Source organism: Lupinus angustifolius, chromosome LG14 (genome assembly GCF_001865875.1).
Source record: "Lupinus angustifolius cultivar Tanjil chromosome LG14, LupAngTanjil_v1.0, whole genome shotgun sequence".
Lineage (NCBI taxonomy): Eukaryota > Viridiplantae > Streptophyta > Magnoliopsida > Fabales > Fabaceae > Lupinus > Lupinus angustifolius.
In genome coordinates, this window is record NC_032022.1 from 2140150 (window position 1) to 2156741 (window position 16592).

Genomic DNA, 16592 nt, shown 5'->3' on the forward strand with positions numbered 1-16592 from the left:
ATCTTCAACTTTCTTATTACTCCACATCTTCATTTCATTTACTCTTGAATCCTATGGTTTACATCTCTCTCAATTTCCTTGTTGTGTTTTATGATTGACCAAACATACTTAAATTTAATAACTTGTGTTCGTCTCTTGCTAAGTCAATGTAAACACGTAAAGGCTCAATGTTGAGTTGTTGACCATTGATGTGGTCCTATAATAACAGGAAAATCTTGAGACCCCGTTTTGTGTTATTACAATAATCTTGAGCTCATTATTCATATACTTGATTGCATGTACACAATCGAGTATTTTAACACAGTTATGTTTCTCATGTTGGAATTAGGATCCTCTCCGATAATAAAGAAACAAATTCTTCTGATTGTTACACTTCTTAAAAGGTCTTATATTATGTAGAAACATCACTTGCAGAGGAACCCAAAGCACCCTTTGATAGAGACCTCTCTGCCTCCACTTACACCACCACCTTCATGTTATTCCAATTCTAAGTCCAATTCCAATAGAAGAAAGAGAAAAAAGACATGCATTAACAGTGTACGAGTTTTACACACTATCACTATATTATTTATCATTCATGCTTTATCATTATTGACTCTTTAAAAAATAAGTAATACAAATAAATAGTAGATGATGTGCTGACTATGTATTAATCAGGCTCAATAAGGAAGGCTCATGTATCAACATCACCCTCTAGATACAATATATAATCAATTACTGAAATAATCTAATTTTCATAGTTATCTCAAACAATGGAAATTAATTAGAAATTTATGGTGCAAAGTCAGCATTCTCCTTCTCCTAACACAAAATTAGCCATAAAATTACAAACAATAAACAAAACAATACATTTGATCAGACACTCTTTAGGACAATGTTCCAATATCTGAGAAACCTAGTACTCAGAAATGGAATTGGTTGAGGCACTTAAAGACATCCATGACTTGTTGTTTAGCTTGTTCTTGGACAAGCATTCAACCTTCTTCTGACTCTGCACATCACAATAGATATTAAATCTAGAGAAGTTTTAAGTATTTCATCTTGTGTGGAATAATAGAAATGCATATTGTTGAGTGGAGTTACAAAATATGGAAACAATACTATGAATAAGATGATATAGATACAGTTTCAACTAAAACATTATTCATACCATGTATGGCTTCCATGTTGTTTTCCTTGTAAACACCTAGCGGTGATCCGTGGACAGAGAGAAGCATCTCGCCCGGTTTAGGCACCCGAAGTGTTTTCGGTGTCATCCCAACAGACAACCTCTGACTAGTCACCTGAAAAAGTTGTTAGTGCCAAATTAGAATTCTTCAGTTGTTGACTCAAGAGTGGACATCCTTAGAAACAAAACCAGAGTTCACAAAAAGTAATCGGAAAAAAAGAGTAGGAAAAGATTCATACACCGGGAGTCCGGAGGCATTCTTGCATTGCAAGAGTCTGACTTTCAGATGGCTCTTCCAAAACCTATAAAATAGACATTTAATCACAAAAAGGAAGCAAAAAATGATCCTTCTGAATTCTTTGACACTTCAGACCATCATGCAAATATGTTATATTTTGTTTTCTTCCATATAAAGCTTTTCTTTGCTCTGATATTTGGTTTTTGCTTCAATATCATGTTTTCTTCCTTGAGTAATGCTACCCTTGCATGGTTACACCCACGTACACTACAATCAATGCTAATTTATGAAACATTAAAGTATTTATTTTAAGTTGGGATTTGTGTCTGCTACATTGATATGAATGTTACATATTGTGCCTTAACCAGGTCATATCACATTAATCTTTAAATTGTCTATCTACATGTGCCATGCCATACCCGTGTATCATGTATCATGTATGGATTTGTTTTACGGAAACTATCCATTTTTAAATCCTCTCGAAATTATCCAAAGGTCCCCTGTTGCAAACGGTGTGTGACTGCATATTTGATCAAAGTGCAGAGAGAAGAAAGTGTACATACACAGTCATTAAAGTGCAGATTATCAGTACCAAGGAAGCTTGTTCTCCCTGCCACAAAGGAAGTAAACATTGTCAAGTACAGTTCATGCCAGAATGCTACAATAAAAAAAGGTTTTGGAGTGTATGCATAAGATAAACTCAATGAATTGGCAACTTAAGCCCCTAAAATTATTACATGATGTAGTCTCTATGTTCACAAAACTCGTATGAGTTTAATCCTTCTTACTTCTTAGAACTAAGTTATTAAAAAAATCGATATATGTTTTATAAATTTACAAACCAATTTATACCACACAATTAACTTCATTAACTATAGGTGAAAAATAATTTCACAACCAAATTGCAAAGGCAGCAATCAGTTTGTTTTCTAATTTAATTTATAGTTACCTTTTCATCAATAGTTACAAAATCACATTGTGTTTTTGCTTTTTAAAACATAATAACAAATGAAAACAAAAAACAAACCAAACACCCCCTAATTTACAATCTTTGCAAAAGTTGCTATAATAAGTATTACCAGCATTGCTAGAATATTCAAAGCCATGGAAACGTGGAACAGAAGCGGCGGCAGGATAAGCCATGGACAACCGTTGAAGCAAAGAAGCATGAACATCTTCTCTATTGGCACAGCTAATTGACATTCTACTCCCTTTTTCTTTCCATCTTACCTCAAATTTCTTGTTCTCTTCATTTACAATTTCTAGATTTGGAAGGGTTTCTTCAAAGACCTGTAACACAGGCTTCTGAAGCTGTACTGCATTGAAGGATGACCTCAACAGACGCAACTCTGTCAATAAGCGTTCAATCTCCACGTCCCGAACTGCCCTAATTGCAGCAATTTGTCTCTCCACTGCTTCCCAAAAGACTAAGGATTTAATATGTATACAGTAACAGTGTAAGAGTTTTTTACACTATCAGCAATCATCCACCATTGATTTGTTAACCACCATTGACTCTCAAACAAAAGTAATAGAAATCAATGGTGGATGATGTGCTGACAGTATATAGATTTTAACCTCAAAGAATAATAATGAGAATAAAATTTACACAGATTTTGCAATTTATTTTATTCGATGCAAAAATAAAAAATAAATCCAAAATCTATTGTACCTTCAATTTCGTGGTCCATTAACTTAGGTTGCTGCTTTTGAATTTGAGGTTCCTCTACGGGGTCAGGCACCGGTTCAGTTGCTTTAACTGTTTTTTTGGCTTTACGCTTTGCCATTTTCGTGCAGAGGAAGCAATTCTACAACGGATCTAACCTGTAATCATAGAAAAACCCTATTACACTAATTGATCGATGTGGTAGGGGTGGGTATATATTGGCCACCGCGATCCGAAACAGACCAAAGTAATACAGATGGGTGGGTTGATCCGCTACTTAAATGAGTCTGAATAAGCCCGGGGGTTTGAAGGCTGGTCTGCAGCCCGCAACTTATTTTCTTATTAAATAGGCAAAAATAACATCAAATTTCTGGAGAAAAAATTGTTGAAATCCAAATGCATAATGAACTGAGAGCAGAAAACATACACAAAACCAAATGCACACAAAACAAGGCAAAATAGAAAAGGCTGAGATCGACGCAGTGGGTTGGATTGACCGGACGCAGTGGGTTGGATTGACCAGACGCAACAGGGACAAGCGGACAAGGTGAGGATGATGTCTCTGACAGGGTCACAGACGCAGTGGTGGCGGCATGGTGGTGAGCACATCTGCACAGGTGACATGAGACCATGACAGCCATAGAGCTGTCAAAACAGGTTGGCCCAGACCACCTAAATTCATACCACCCCAAATCTGCTCTGCCTAAACTACATCTATCTAACTCTCTGTGCCAAAACAATCAATCCATGCAATAGAAGTTCATATCTGGATTTTAACTAAACCCATAGACATGAGTTCTAAAGATGGCATATAAAAAGAAAGTTAAGAAGCATGATAAGGTTGGATAAATACAAAGAAAACGACTCGATGTGAAGAAACTTTTACTGAAAACAAAGAAGAAAACAGTATATGTGAAATATATCACAAGTAACAAATAAATGTACAACTCCTGTGATTTCATCATGAATTTCTGTATAAAAATAGGAATTTCATGATCGAAGGGTCAGCACATGTTAGACGGTCATTATTGAAAATCAATTCACCACAAAGCTTCTCAAACAACCAATAAAGAAAATCTAATTACAGAATATAATGGTATAGAGCTACATTAAGGATAACATTGTCTATGGCTATAATGCTAGATACTAAAATGCTTCGAAAGTCCACCTATCTGTTGCCACTCGAACTAAAGTGCTTGAACTCGGCTTCGATGAACTCAGAATCAATCATTGAGGAGCCAAATTGAAGCAAGTTGCTGCTTACAGATGCAGTGTGCCAACATCTGATAGCAAAAACAGCATTTGTGTATGTCTAATATATTTATGACTGATAGCAATGTCCACTTCGACTAAGCAAGGGAGAAAGTATATTAAGAAAGCACAAAGGGACATCTTCTCTATTGGCACAGCTAATTGACATTCTACTCCCTTTTTCTTTCCATCTTACCTCAAATTTCTTGTTCTCTTCATTTACAATTTCTAGATTTGGAAGGGTTTCTTCAAAGACCTGTAACACAGGCTTCTGAAGCTGTACTGCATTGAAGGATGACCTCAACAGACGCAACTCTGTCAATAAGCGTTCAATCTCCACGTCCCGAACTGCCCTAATTGCAGCAATTTGTCTCTCCACTGCTTCCCAAAAGACTAAGGATTTAATATGTATACAGTAACAGTGTAAGAGTTTTTTACACTATCAGCAATCATCCACCATTGATTTGTTAACCACCATTGACTCTCAAACAAAAGTAATAGAAATCAATGGTGGATGATGTGCTGACAGTATATAGATTTTAACCTCAAAGAATAATAATGAGAATAAAATTTACACAGATTTTGCAATTTATTTTATTCGATGCAAAAATAAAAAATAAATCCAAAATCTATTGTACCTTCAATTTCGTGGTCCATTAACTTAGGTTGCTGCTTTTGAATTTGAGGTTCCTCTACGGGGTCAGGCACCGGTTCAGTTGCTTTAACTGTTTTTTTGGCTTTACGCTTTGCCATTTTCGTGCAGAGGAAGCAATTCTACAACGGATCTAACCTGTAATCATAGAAAAACCCTATTACACTAATTGATCGATGTGGTAGGGGTGGGTATATATTGGCCACCGCGATCCGAAACAGACCAAAGTAATACAGATGGGTGGGTTGATCCGCTACTTAAATGAGTCTGAATAAGCCCGGGGGTTTGAAGGCTGGTCTGCAGCCCGCAACTTATTTTCTTATTAAATAGGCAAAAATAACATCAAATTTCTGGAGAAAAAATTGTTGAAATCCAAATGCATAATGAACTGAGAGCAGAAAACATACACAAAACCAAATGCACACAAAACAAGGCAAAATAGAAAAGGCTGAGATCGACGCAGTGGGTTGGATTGACCGGACGCAGTGGGTTGGATTGACCAGACGCAACAGGGACAAGCGGACAAGGTGAGGATGATGTCTCTGACAGGGTCACAGACGCAGTGGTGGCGGCATGGTGGTGAGCACATCTGCACAGGTGACATGAGACCATGACAGCCATAGAGCTGTCAAAACAGGTTGGCCCAGACCACCTAAATTCATACCACCCCAAATCTGCTCTGCCTAAACTACATCTATCTAACTCTCTGTGCCAAAACAATCAATCCATGCAATAGAAGTTCATATCTGGATTTTAACTAAACCCATAGACATGAGTTCTAAAGATGGCATATAAAAAGAAAGTTAAGAAGCATGATAAGGTTGGATAAATACAAAGAAAACGACTCGATGTGAAGAAACTTTTACTGAAAACAAAGAAGAAAACAGTATATGTGAAATATATCACAAGTAACAAATAAATGTACAACTCCTGTGATTTCATCATGAATTTCTGTATAAAAATAGGAATTTCATGATCGAAGGGTCAGCACATGTTAGACGGTCATTATTGAAAATCAATTCACCACAAAGCTTCTCAAACAACCAATAAAGAAAATCTAATTACAGAATATAATGGTATAGAGCTACATTAAGGATAACATTGTCTATGGCTATAATGCTAGATACTAAAATGCTTCGAAAGTCCACCTATCTGTTGCCACTCGAACTAAAGTGCTTGAACTCGGCTTCGATGAACTCAGAATCAATCATTGAGGAGCCAAATTGAAGCAAGTTGCTGCTTACAGATGCAGTGTGCCAACATCTGATAGCAAAAACAGCATTTGTGTATGTCTAATATATTTATGACTGATAGCAATGTCCACTTCGACTAAGCAAGGGAGAAAGTATATTAAGAAAGCACAAAGGGAGAAAGTATATTAAGAAAGCACAAAGGGTTAACCTATCACAACCAGAGGAAATAAAAAACAATTAACGGGACCCTAAAATACATGACCACACAAGATTGTGGGCGCCCATACTTGATCGAATTTCTAGTCGATGTTAATAAAAAGGTGGATCATTACACGAAGCTCTCACCTAGTGGGGTATAGACAGGGTATATGTCGTAGCCTTACCCTTACCGACAAAGAAATTGAGGCTATTTCCATGATCTAAACCCATTAACTTCGGGTCACTGAGGTCACAAGATAAACAACCTTACAATTGAGTCGAGACTAACCCTCTTGCGGAAAATAAATGGAAATTTCGAATGAACTCACTTATGCTATATATGTTTGACAATTGACATTAAATTCCACAAAAATTGCATCAACCCCATTATTTACTTAACCTATGCACTGAGATTTCATAGTCTCGGAAAAACAACAGCATAATAATACATGATACGTTAAACCCAATTCTGTTTAAGGTTCCCAAAATCTTAATCATTTGCATAGAGTGAAAAAATTGGATTATGGGTTTGCAGAAGAAAAGAAAAGTAAGAGAGAATCTCACTTGTGACGAGGTTCTGCGAAGCCGTTTCTGGCGGAGAGAGAGGGGGAAATGAAAATTTGAGTTTGACAAAGTTAAATAATTGAAAAGAATGTATTCATCATTTCATACTTTATTTTGGAGCACATTTGTCGGGAGAAACAATCAGGTTAATTTTTTACCCAAAAAATATGATAGTACAAAAAATGAATCACAGTTTAATTATTATTGACTATTCAAAAAATTATAAATAATTGACAGTTAATATATTAATTGTATATATTTTTTTAACCTAACAATTCATTTGGTGGAAAAAACTCAATTAAATTTGTCATAAAATAAGACAAAAACAATTGTACATGTATTTTGAAACTTATAACAAGTTAAATTGTTTTTGTTAACGTTCATTCTCACCAGATGAGGATCACCTGTCCCAACTTGGTGATCTCATTTCTGTCTCGTTTCACTCATATATTAATATATGAAATTAAAAATAAATTGACGTGTTATTTTTGACTTGTTGACAAACATTGATTGATTAGGGATATAGGACATGAACTTTTATAGGACAGACTATCCAGTTTCCTTCTCATCTATCAATTTTCATGATTGTTTGGCCTCAAACGCTTGGGCATGAGTCAAGCGAGCATATATGTATTTCATTAAATTGATTGAATAAAGTGAAAGAGACAATTATTTCATGTAATATGAAGCTTTTATTTTCCAAGATTTCTTCCTAAACATACTAATTGTTTACTTGCTTATGAATTAAAGAGCTTGGAATTCTGAACTTTGACGGCTTAGGGATGACAATAAAAACCGAACTTGTGGGTATTTATCCGAATTGAACCTGAATTTAACGGGGAAAACCCGATGTGATTGGGTTCGGATTTGGTATAGCAAAGACCCGAACCCGAACCCGCCCCGAAATAAGGTAATTCAATTTAAATTTAAAATTGAAATTTCTATCATTTGTCAATTGTTTTTAATTTCTAATTTGATTTTACACACTATTGGATCTTCAAATATAAAGGAAATGAAATAATACAAGAGAAAATATTAGAGAAAAATTACACGAAAATAATATCATATTTTCCTTAATACTTTATCATTTTCGAGTTTATTCGGGTTCGGGGATGGTATTTTTATTTTCAACCCGTTGAATTTGGATTCAAGTTTTGAATTTCGGATTCGAATTTGAGTATGTGTAAACCCGACCCCAACCCGCCCCGTTCGCATACCTATGACTGCTACTTGTGCTTTCATCTTATGATTATATATCTAATATGAAAATTTGTTGTTTCAGTTTTATGTATTTTGAGATGTTACTTTCTTCAGTTTTATGTATTTTGCACTCTTTTTCCTCTTACCCTTATGGTATGTAGAACCACTAGCAGCAAAATTAAGGCTGGGATCCTCTCCAGTACTGGAGGGTCTAGTACTAGAATTTGTGGCTCAGATTTATTTTATCATTTATAATGTTTTTTTGGTTAAAAACATTTTAAAATCTACACCATTAATTTTTTCTAAAATTCATGTGTCGCAATCTTATTAAGTATTGGACCCTCCACGAATGGAGAGATTCATTCACCAAAATTACACTTAACTTTCCCAAATTCACAATCGATCCATTCCACCCATTTTGCTTTGTCCATTTTATTTTCCTTTGTTTTCTTTGCTGCTTACCTTTTTCTCCTCACAAAATTGGAAATTGAATCATACATCTCAACTATAATGGAATGAGTTACTACATATTTTAGTTGAATATGTTCAAACCTATTTTATAACGTGTCAACTTGAGCCTCAATTACTATTTTTTAATGGTTTTTTTGTTTTAATCTAATTTGTCATGAAGATATAAAAGTTTAGTTTGAAACGGAAAATATATTTGAAGATTTATATGGTTAAAAGATATTCACTAAAAATTTAATGGTTGGACTCATCTTGTAGTTATACCAAAAAAAATTGTATTTTTTTCTACAAAAAGTAAATATCTTATTATTAACATAATAAATAACTTCACAAATCAAAATATATGACATAGGCTCGTGTTTTGTTGTAAGGGTAGAAATAGGTCAAATCGTCTATCATGACTTATTACCAAGCCTATAATAAGTTAGGTTTGACTAAACTTTTTTCGTAAACAGATTTAAGCTTTTTTAAAAGCATATTTAACAAAAGATCAGGTTTTAGGTCATATAAAAAGTATATTAAGCCTAGTCAACTAACCTATTTAATAATATTATATATTAGTATTCATATTATACTATTTTAATATATAATAATATTATTATGTACTTTTCATATAAAAACATATACAAAAATGTGATTAATTGCTAGGTTTAGATTAACTTAGTTAAAAGTATACATATTACCTTATTTAAATATATATATATATATGCTGACTTATTTCAAGACTTTATAGTATAATATATATTTAAATAGTTTGACACACAAACTTTTAAACTCGTTAGACTTTAACTTTGAACATTTTTAAATAGATGAGACCCAAACACTCATATATTATGTAGATTCGATCTGTTGAAAGCAAAGTCTAACCAACATAATTAAGGCAAAGTCTCGTGTGACATAGCCCAGAGGTTAAATGTAACCTACTTTTAATTTGGAATACTCTTCCTAATTTTTTTGGAATCTACCATTTTTCATCTTTCTTAGACTTAAGATTATTTTGTTGCTTCTTCTAAATTTAAATTCCAAATAACGAGATGTTAAATCCTTCTATATTTTTCCATAATAAATCCAATCCTCATGTTACCATCTAACAAGAATATCAAACAATTAAAGAATAATGTGAAGGCATCAATATTTTGGAAATATTGATTGCAATATATAGATAGAAGTATTAATTGTAAAAGAAAAAAGAATCGATATGCAATATATAGAATATACCAGTGGCGATAGGGATTGGAATTTTTTTTGGTGAAATATGGATTGGATTATGTAACTATTAAGAAAGGTAGAAATTTATATATTTTTTATTTAAAAGAAAGGGGGACTTTAAAATGAATATATATATATATATATATATATGTGACGAAATGGATAATATCGGCAGGCAAGCCCACATAGCTCACATTTTTTTGCAGCTAGGATATACAAACTTTGCTGATTTGTTTGTTTCGCTCTATCCATTTGCATGTGCAAGTCTGCGAATTATAATTTAATATAAATTATAATATAATGTAATTTGTAATGTCTCAAAAAATTATAATTTAATGTGATTTGTTTAACTTCATATAAGATATCAAAATCTTTATTAGTTTTTTTTATCTTCAACTACTTTGTTTAATTTCTTTTTATTTTATTATATATATATATATTTATTTATTTAATTATTGAACAATCGCCATGCATCACTCGCATGCTCATTAGTGCGTTTTAAAACGAACATGATATTAAATTTTATCTATTAAGACAACACAAACATGCCTATATCCGCATAAATTTTTAGGGAAAGAAGTCTATTTTACCATCTCTTATTATATACACATAAGTCTAGGTCTCAATTATGATGGTGGGTGAACTTGGAATGGTTGGTAGACCTATTAATAAGTGTAGGGGAAGGAAAAGTTATGAAAATAATAAATAAGAACAAAAGAGGATACACTTTGATAATTTGATTAACATATAATACATGATGGCTTAATCAAATGATTATAATTACTACATAAAGATAAAATAGAAAATAGTAAAGTAATACTCTATCTATATTCTAAATGACATTTAAGTAAGAAGGAAGATTAGTATTTACATGCTAAATTATCACCTTATTACTACTTAAATAAAACAAAGTTGACCATCTAAGTAAGCATTATCTCTTATATACTAATATTTTATTTGGTTTCCCACATGTATCGTCGCACTGGAGGCAATTCTGTCCGAGCTGGAAACATCCACAGGTATGTGGGGCTAACTCTCCCAACAGACATTTTTTCCATCCACAAAACTCGAACTCAAGTTCTTACTTAAGGGGACTCAAGTATGCATCACTTGAACCAACACATGTTGGTTCTTATATACTAATATGCATAGACAATTCTTTCCAAACCAATTTGATCATATATTATGAATAATTCTCGTCTTCTTAGTAATCAATAATTTATAGAAAATATTGTGTCAAATGTGTCTTTTAGTGGAGTCATGAGCATAGTTGAAAATGTGTATTCTTTTGGAGGATATCGTAAGATCTTATACAACTAGATCAATAATATAATGGTTATTGACTATTTTAATTTTTTGGTGATATCTTTTTATTTTTTAAGTAAAAAATTAATCATTTTATATTCGGCTGTTTCTCCTAACATGTGTTGTTCCCACGAAATTTACCATTATCTTGTATCACTACTTCATAAATCAAATTCACAATTCGCATGCCACGATAGAAAAAGAGGAGAGAGATAGAGTTTGAATCATTCAGGTTCTTAATTCTTTCGATGATCGATTCAACTTGATTCAAATTCAACCTCTTATTTCAATTCTACAATTCAGTATTTCAAATTTTCAATGGTAGATCACTCAGATTCTTCTCCTCTTGTTCCTCCCAAACCTATCACTGACCCTTCTGAGATCGATCTCGAAGCTGGTCCCACTGAACAAATTCAATGCCGGATTTGTCTTGAAACTGATGGTAATTCTAATTTCATTTTGTTTTTTTATTTTATTTTCATTTCAATTTTGAGGTTAGGTCAAATTGTATTTTCGATTATCGTTGGTGAGAATCTGTTCTTAGTTCTGGGGATAAATGAATAAATTGTGATTTCGAGTGTTATGCGTTAAGTTTAATTCAACTTGAATTGAAGTTGAAGCACACTATTTGCACTATTTACGAGTACACTTGTTAGATGTTTTAAATTGCAATTGCAGTTATGGTTAAGTCGTGTTTAAAGCAACTGTGGAAAATAGCCTGAAAATGTGCCAGACGAAATTGCGGCCGCGATGCCTCTGGGGAGACTTCCGAACTGTAATATTGTGGCTGCAACTGCGGTTGGAGAGTACAATTTAAAGCAGTGTCTGTTAATAGGGTGGTTCTTGGGAATTTGTAATTCTAGATTTAGGATATAGATGCCATATACTGAATGGGTGCAAATTTGTGTACGCTTCATTAGTGGGCTTAACTTTTGGATATCATGATATAGATTATCAGCTACCTTCTTCTTTTTCCTCAGGTAGGGATTTCATAGCCCCTTGTATGTGCAAAGGTACATCTAAATATGTACACCGGGAATGCCTGGATCAATGGCGGGCTGTTAAGGTAATGATGCTGACTATGTACCATAGCCACATTCCAGAATCTATCTATATTCATCCATCATAGTGGAACTTTATTTATAAGTAATGATTGTTTGTAAGGGTGGCATTGGCAAGTGGAAATTGTATGTATAAAGCTTTTCGTTTTGCTAGTCAATTAAGAATTATGTATATTATGTTCTCATAATATTTTCTAATCTGTGGCTATTAGCCTGTTGTTGAATTGGTAGAAATTTACTTTAGAGTTATAGAGGATTGTTGTCGATTCTTCTCCACAAGTTATCTCTCTATCCCCGGGCTACACATTCCTTCTTACAATGATTAAAAGGTTTTACATGTTTGCCTGCTTATTTAAGCTAATTTTTGTTTTAAATTTTAATTTAATCATTATGGTTTTTAATTTAATTTCCAAGTTTGGTAAGATTACTTTTTAATCACCTGCCTGTCATGTGCATGTCTTTGGTTTGTTCGCTATCTTGAGTCTGCTCTTCCTTTTCTTTAATGATAATATGATATTCATTGCAGCCATCTGCTTATCCTTAAAATGAGTTTTGTAACTTTATCCGATAATAGAATGAACTGTACACTATTACCAGAAAAAGAAAATGAACTGTAGATTATGAGTTAATTTTTCTTGGGAATCATCTAATTTGCATGGGGCATCATGGAGAGTAAAGTACCCAGTGAATAACATATGGCGGAAAAACACTGGGATATTTTTTAGCATCGGATAATAACAGCATGAGGATATATAGTACACTACAACTTATAAGTGACACACACTTTAGAGTGGCAGATCCTCGTTTCTATACGCCACTGCCAATTGTTCCACGTGTAGAATATTGTACTTTACACTGCGAAACTTGACCTAAAAAACATATGGAATTATGGATATTACTTTACATTCCTGCAGGAAGGGTTTGCCTTTGCTCACTGCACTACCTGCAAGGCTCCTTATCATTTGCGTGTTCATGTGGCTGCTGATAGGAAATGGCGTACTTTGAAATTTCGGTTTTTCGTCACCAGAGACATTTTCTTTATTTTTATCGCCGTTCAGCTTGTAGGTGAATTCTTTCCATTCTTCTAGTGATCTATGTTCTTATCATTTGTACTTTATGATGTGCATATAGATGATCTGATTTGCCACCTTATTTCATTTGTATGCAGGTCATTTCTTCACTGGCATATTTGGTTTATCTGATAGATGCTTATCAGCAGTCTTGGCTTCGTATTCTATGGGGATTTGATAGTGAAATAAGCTTTTACTACATATGTGGTAAATTAGAATTAGCTTAAGTGGTGGCTTCAAAGTGCTTATACAACATTCTTTTCTATATATTATGTTTCCCCCCTACATTTTGCCTTGTGTGGTATTGATTCTGTATTGCTATTATCAAATGCAGGAGCTTTATTGTTTTTTGCCTTGCTTGGCCTTTCTGGGTGCTTCATTACCTGTTATGATCGAAGAATTCGCAATGATTTAGCTCAGCCTTGTAGAGAATTATGTCTTTGTTGCTGTCAACCTGGGTAGTAACCTCGCTTTTATGCATTCATGAACCGTTGACATTGTTAAAATACATAATCTTACTCACTGCTACTTCTTGAGGCATCACTATAAATAACTGTTTTCTCTTTGAATTTTATGAGGTATGAACTATGATTAGAGATAGAGAGTAATATTTGAGATTTATTTTTCACAATATTGGAGATCCTTCTTACAACAAGAAGAGACGTACAAAATTTTGCACTGTTATATACATATAAGATTCTGATTTTAAAGTAATGCTAAATAGTGAACATGTTACATGCTTTGTTTGAAATTTATATGAGCTGCAACTCTGATTCAGAATGGTAGTGATTTGTGACTGAGATTTGATTGTTTTTTGCATTCGTGCCAGAGTTTGCGCAGACTGTCATTTACCAGGAACTCTTTGCATGTGGACTGATTGCACTACATGCTTTGAGAGTTGTGGAACCATGGCAACTGAATGTGGTGGTTGTTTGGGAGGCGCCGGGGAAGCAGGGCTACCATTAATGTTCATAATGGCATTGATAGTTCTGGGACTTTTTACTGTAATTGGGATCTTTTACAGTGTATTGGTGGCTACCATGGTAGGACAGCGGATATGGCAACGTCATTATCACATACTTGCAAAAAGGATGTTAACAAAGGTGTGATTAGTTTACTTTCTTTCTCATCTATTGTGCATTTGGTACATTGCCATGAACTGTCAATTTTTGCTGCAATGCAGCTGTTAAGTCAAGCTAAATACCTAACCTGATAGTTGCAATTAGACAATTTAGCCATCACTTGGTTTATTTGCTTAGAATTTAAATTCTTTATTATATTTTCTGAGGCATTTATTGGGGAAGCAAAGGGAAAGAATATCAACCACAAGTTTTTCTGCTTTTGTATTTGACATGATTCTTATAGTGGTTTCTGTGAAGTAAATGTATTTTAGCTACGCGCTTACCTTGGAATCACATGCATTTTTTCTTTTTTTGATCTGGCTGTTTTGCTGGAGTTAAGAAGGAGCTTGCTGTCTAATGAAAGATTGACAAAACTGGAATCAGAATACGGAAAATATTGCACAGCCTCAAACTTACTGAATATGTTTCTGTTACTATTGTCGGTGTGATGAGTATTCAGATGAGGATTTGTATAAGATAAAGAACTCACTCAGCCAAAATAGAAAATTCACATATGCAGCAGACTCTTCGGGTGTTCTACTTTGTCATTCCCAAACTCGATACATGCTTGCCTCACTTCCTCACCCTCAGCCTCTCCATTCCTAATCCTTTTTGTCTTACTGAAACTCTGACTCACCTAATTACAATCTTATTCTTGAAGTTGATCCTTTCTTGCATTCCCTCATGAGTAAGTGATCGTGCAACCCCCGTACTCTTCCATCTCTTCCCGTCATACACTTTATTTAAGGGAGACTATCAGTGAACAACCAGTTGAGGCATCTTTTGGCTTAATACATTTAGCATTAGACACAAACAGTTTGTGATTAGTTATCCTTAATAGTTAGTACCGGTAATTCCATGTTTAAAGTTAACTGTGTTTGATACGAACATGAACGTTCCCTGAAATATTCTGACTGAAATTATTATACTTCTCATCATAGGAGTATGTGGTTGAAGACGTTGATGGAGAGATGACAGGATCTGATTGGTCTCCCCCACCTCTTCCGCCAGAGCATGTTCAGCAGCTGAAAACACTTGGCCTGCTATGAGTTTGAAGGACCCATCTGCTACATGATAACGAATATGACGATAGGGTTACAGCGGCATTCCGTAATTTGGTTAACTGGTCCCTTTCATGAAGTTCCGTAGTTAATTAGTTAAATGTAATATCTGCTAATTCAATCTGGTTAGAGTTGTATACTTGAAAATTTGTGAATTTCTAATCCATCTACAAATGTAAAGAAAATGGAAGATGATTCCTTTAATGCCCATTAACAGTTACAAGTATATCAGCACTACTTGATATGTTGCTACTTGGCTACTCTTATTTTCTTCAATGTTTTGTTGCATTTTTAAAATTTGATACTGAACCGGTTGGAATTAATGCCTCATGTAAAATGTTATATATATATATATATATATTCTTATTTATTAGATACATTTTAAATATGATAAATGTGAAGCTATAAAGCAAAGGACCCTTGAACTAAATCATTGATATCTAGTATTATATCTAACTCATGAGGATGTAACAATGTGAATGAAATCACTTTCTTGCTTTCTTTCATGCTAAATGCATTCTCATCAATACTTCCATTGATTAGTAGTAAATTGTTATACTGCATTTTATGGTCTTGTTGCATGATTATTAACTATATTAAGTACTCATGTTCATCTCATCTAATACCATTTTTTCCAAACAAAGATGATTATTGATCAATCAATCAAACAAAAATAAGGGTACTATTTTTAATAAAAAAATAAGGCAAAATGATGCAATATGTCCTCAATTAACAATCCAGAGCTTGATGTTTTCTCTGATAAGTAATTCATTGTGTATGGACATTTATGCTTGTAGCTTTTTCAAGTTGAACCCAAATCACATGAATGATTGCTTCAAGATATGTGCATACATGAGGGGTACCTAACAATCAATTATTGGAAGGATTTAATATGTATACACTAATGGTGTAAGTATTTTTTATACTGTCAATTAATCATCCATCATTTATTTATTAACTAATGTTGACTCTCAAATAAAAGTAATACAAATTAACGATGGATGATGTGCTGACAGTGTAAAAACGTACACAGATTTTAAACTCTTATCGGAAATAAGTGCTTAACATTTCACCAAGCCTTAGTTTAGACTCACTCTAAACACTATTGAAATATATATACCTACAGAGATGTTACATTTCACACCCAAATCAAAGAGATTTAGGATA

At 33.7% G+C, this 16592-nt stretch overlaps 2 protein-coding genes across 5 annotated transcripts; one reads left to right on the plus strand and one right to left on the minus strand.

The window, feature by feature from the left end:
• LOC109326888 lies at positions 664-6995 on the minus strand. Of its 3 annotated transcripts, XM_019559772.1 has the most exons (8): positions 6931-6995; positions 4962-5113; positions 4520-4701; positions 2486-2636; positions 1970-2019; positions 1408-1470; positions 1151-1283; positions 664-991 (listed from the first exon to the last, which is right to left on the minus strand). In XM_019559772.1, the coding sequence occupies exons 2-8, from the start codon at positions 5074-5076 to the stop codon at positions 975-977; spliced, it is 711 nt and encodes a 236-aa protein (XP_019415317.1). In that variant the 5' UTR covers positions 5077-5113; positions 6931-6995; the 3' UTR covers positions 664-974. The 3 variants fall into 3 exon arrangements, with proteins under 3 accessions (XP_019415317.1, XP_019415316.1, XP_019415318.1); XM_019559771.1 differs by lacking the exons at positions 4520-4701; positions 4962-5113; positions 6931-6995 and adding an exon at positions 3079-3549 and having other exon boundaries at positions 2486-2818; XM_019559773.1 differs by lacking the exons at positions 4520-4701; positions 4962-5113; positions 6931-6995 and adding an exon at positions 3079-3543 and having other exon boundaries at positions 687-991; positions 1970-2016; positions 2486-2818.
• LOC109326887 lies at positions 1947-15681 on the plus strand. Of its 2 annotated transcripts, XM_019559769.1 has the most exons (8): positions 1947-1959; positions 11318-11554; positions 12093-12178; positions 13088-13234; positions 13342-13450; positions 13578-13701; positions 14073-14346; positions 15306-15634. In XM_019559769.1, the coding sequence occupies exons 2-8, from the start codon at positions 11431-11433 to the stop codon at positions 15411-15413; spliced, it is 972 nt and encodes a 323-aa protein (XP_019415314.1). In that variant the 5' UTR covers positions 1947-1959; positions 11318-11430; the 3' UTR covers positions 15414-15634. The 2 variants fall into 2 exon arrangements, with proteins under 2 accessions (XP_019415314.1, XP_019415315.1); XM_019559770.1 differs by lacking the exon at positions 1947-1959 and having other exon boundaries at positions 11277-11554; positions 15306-15681.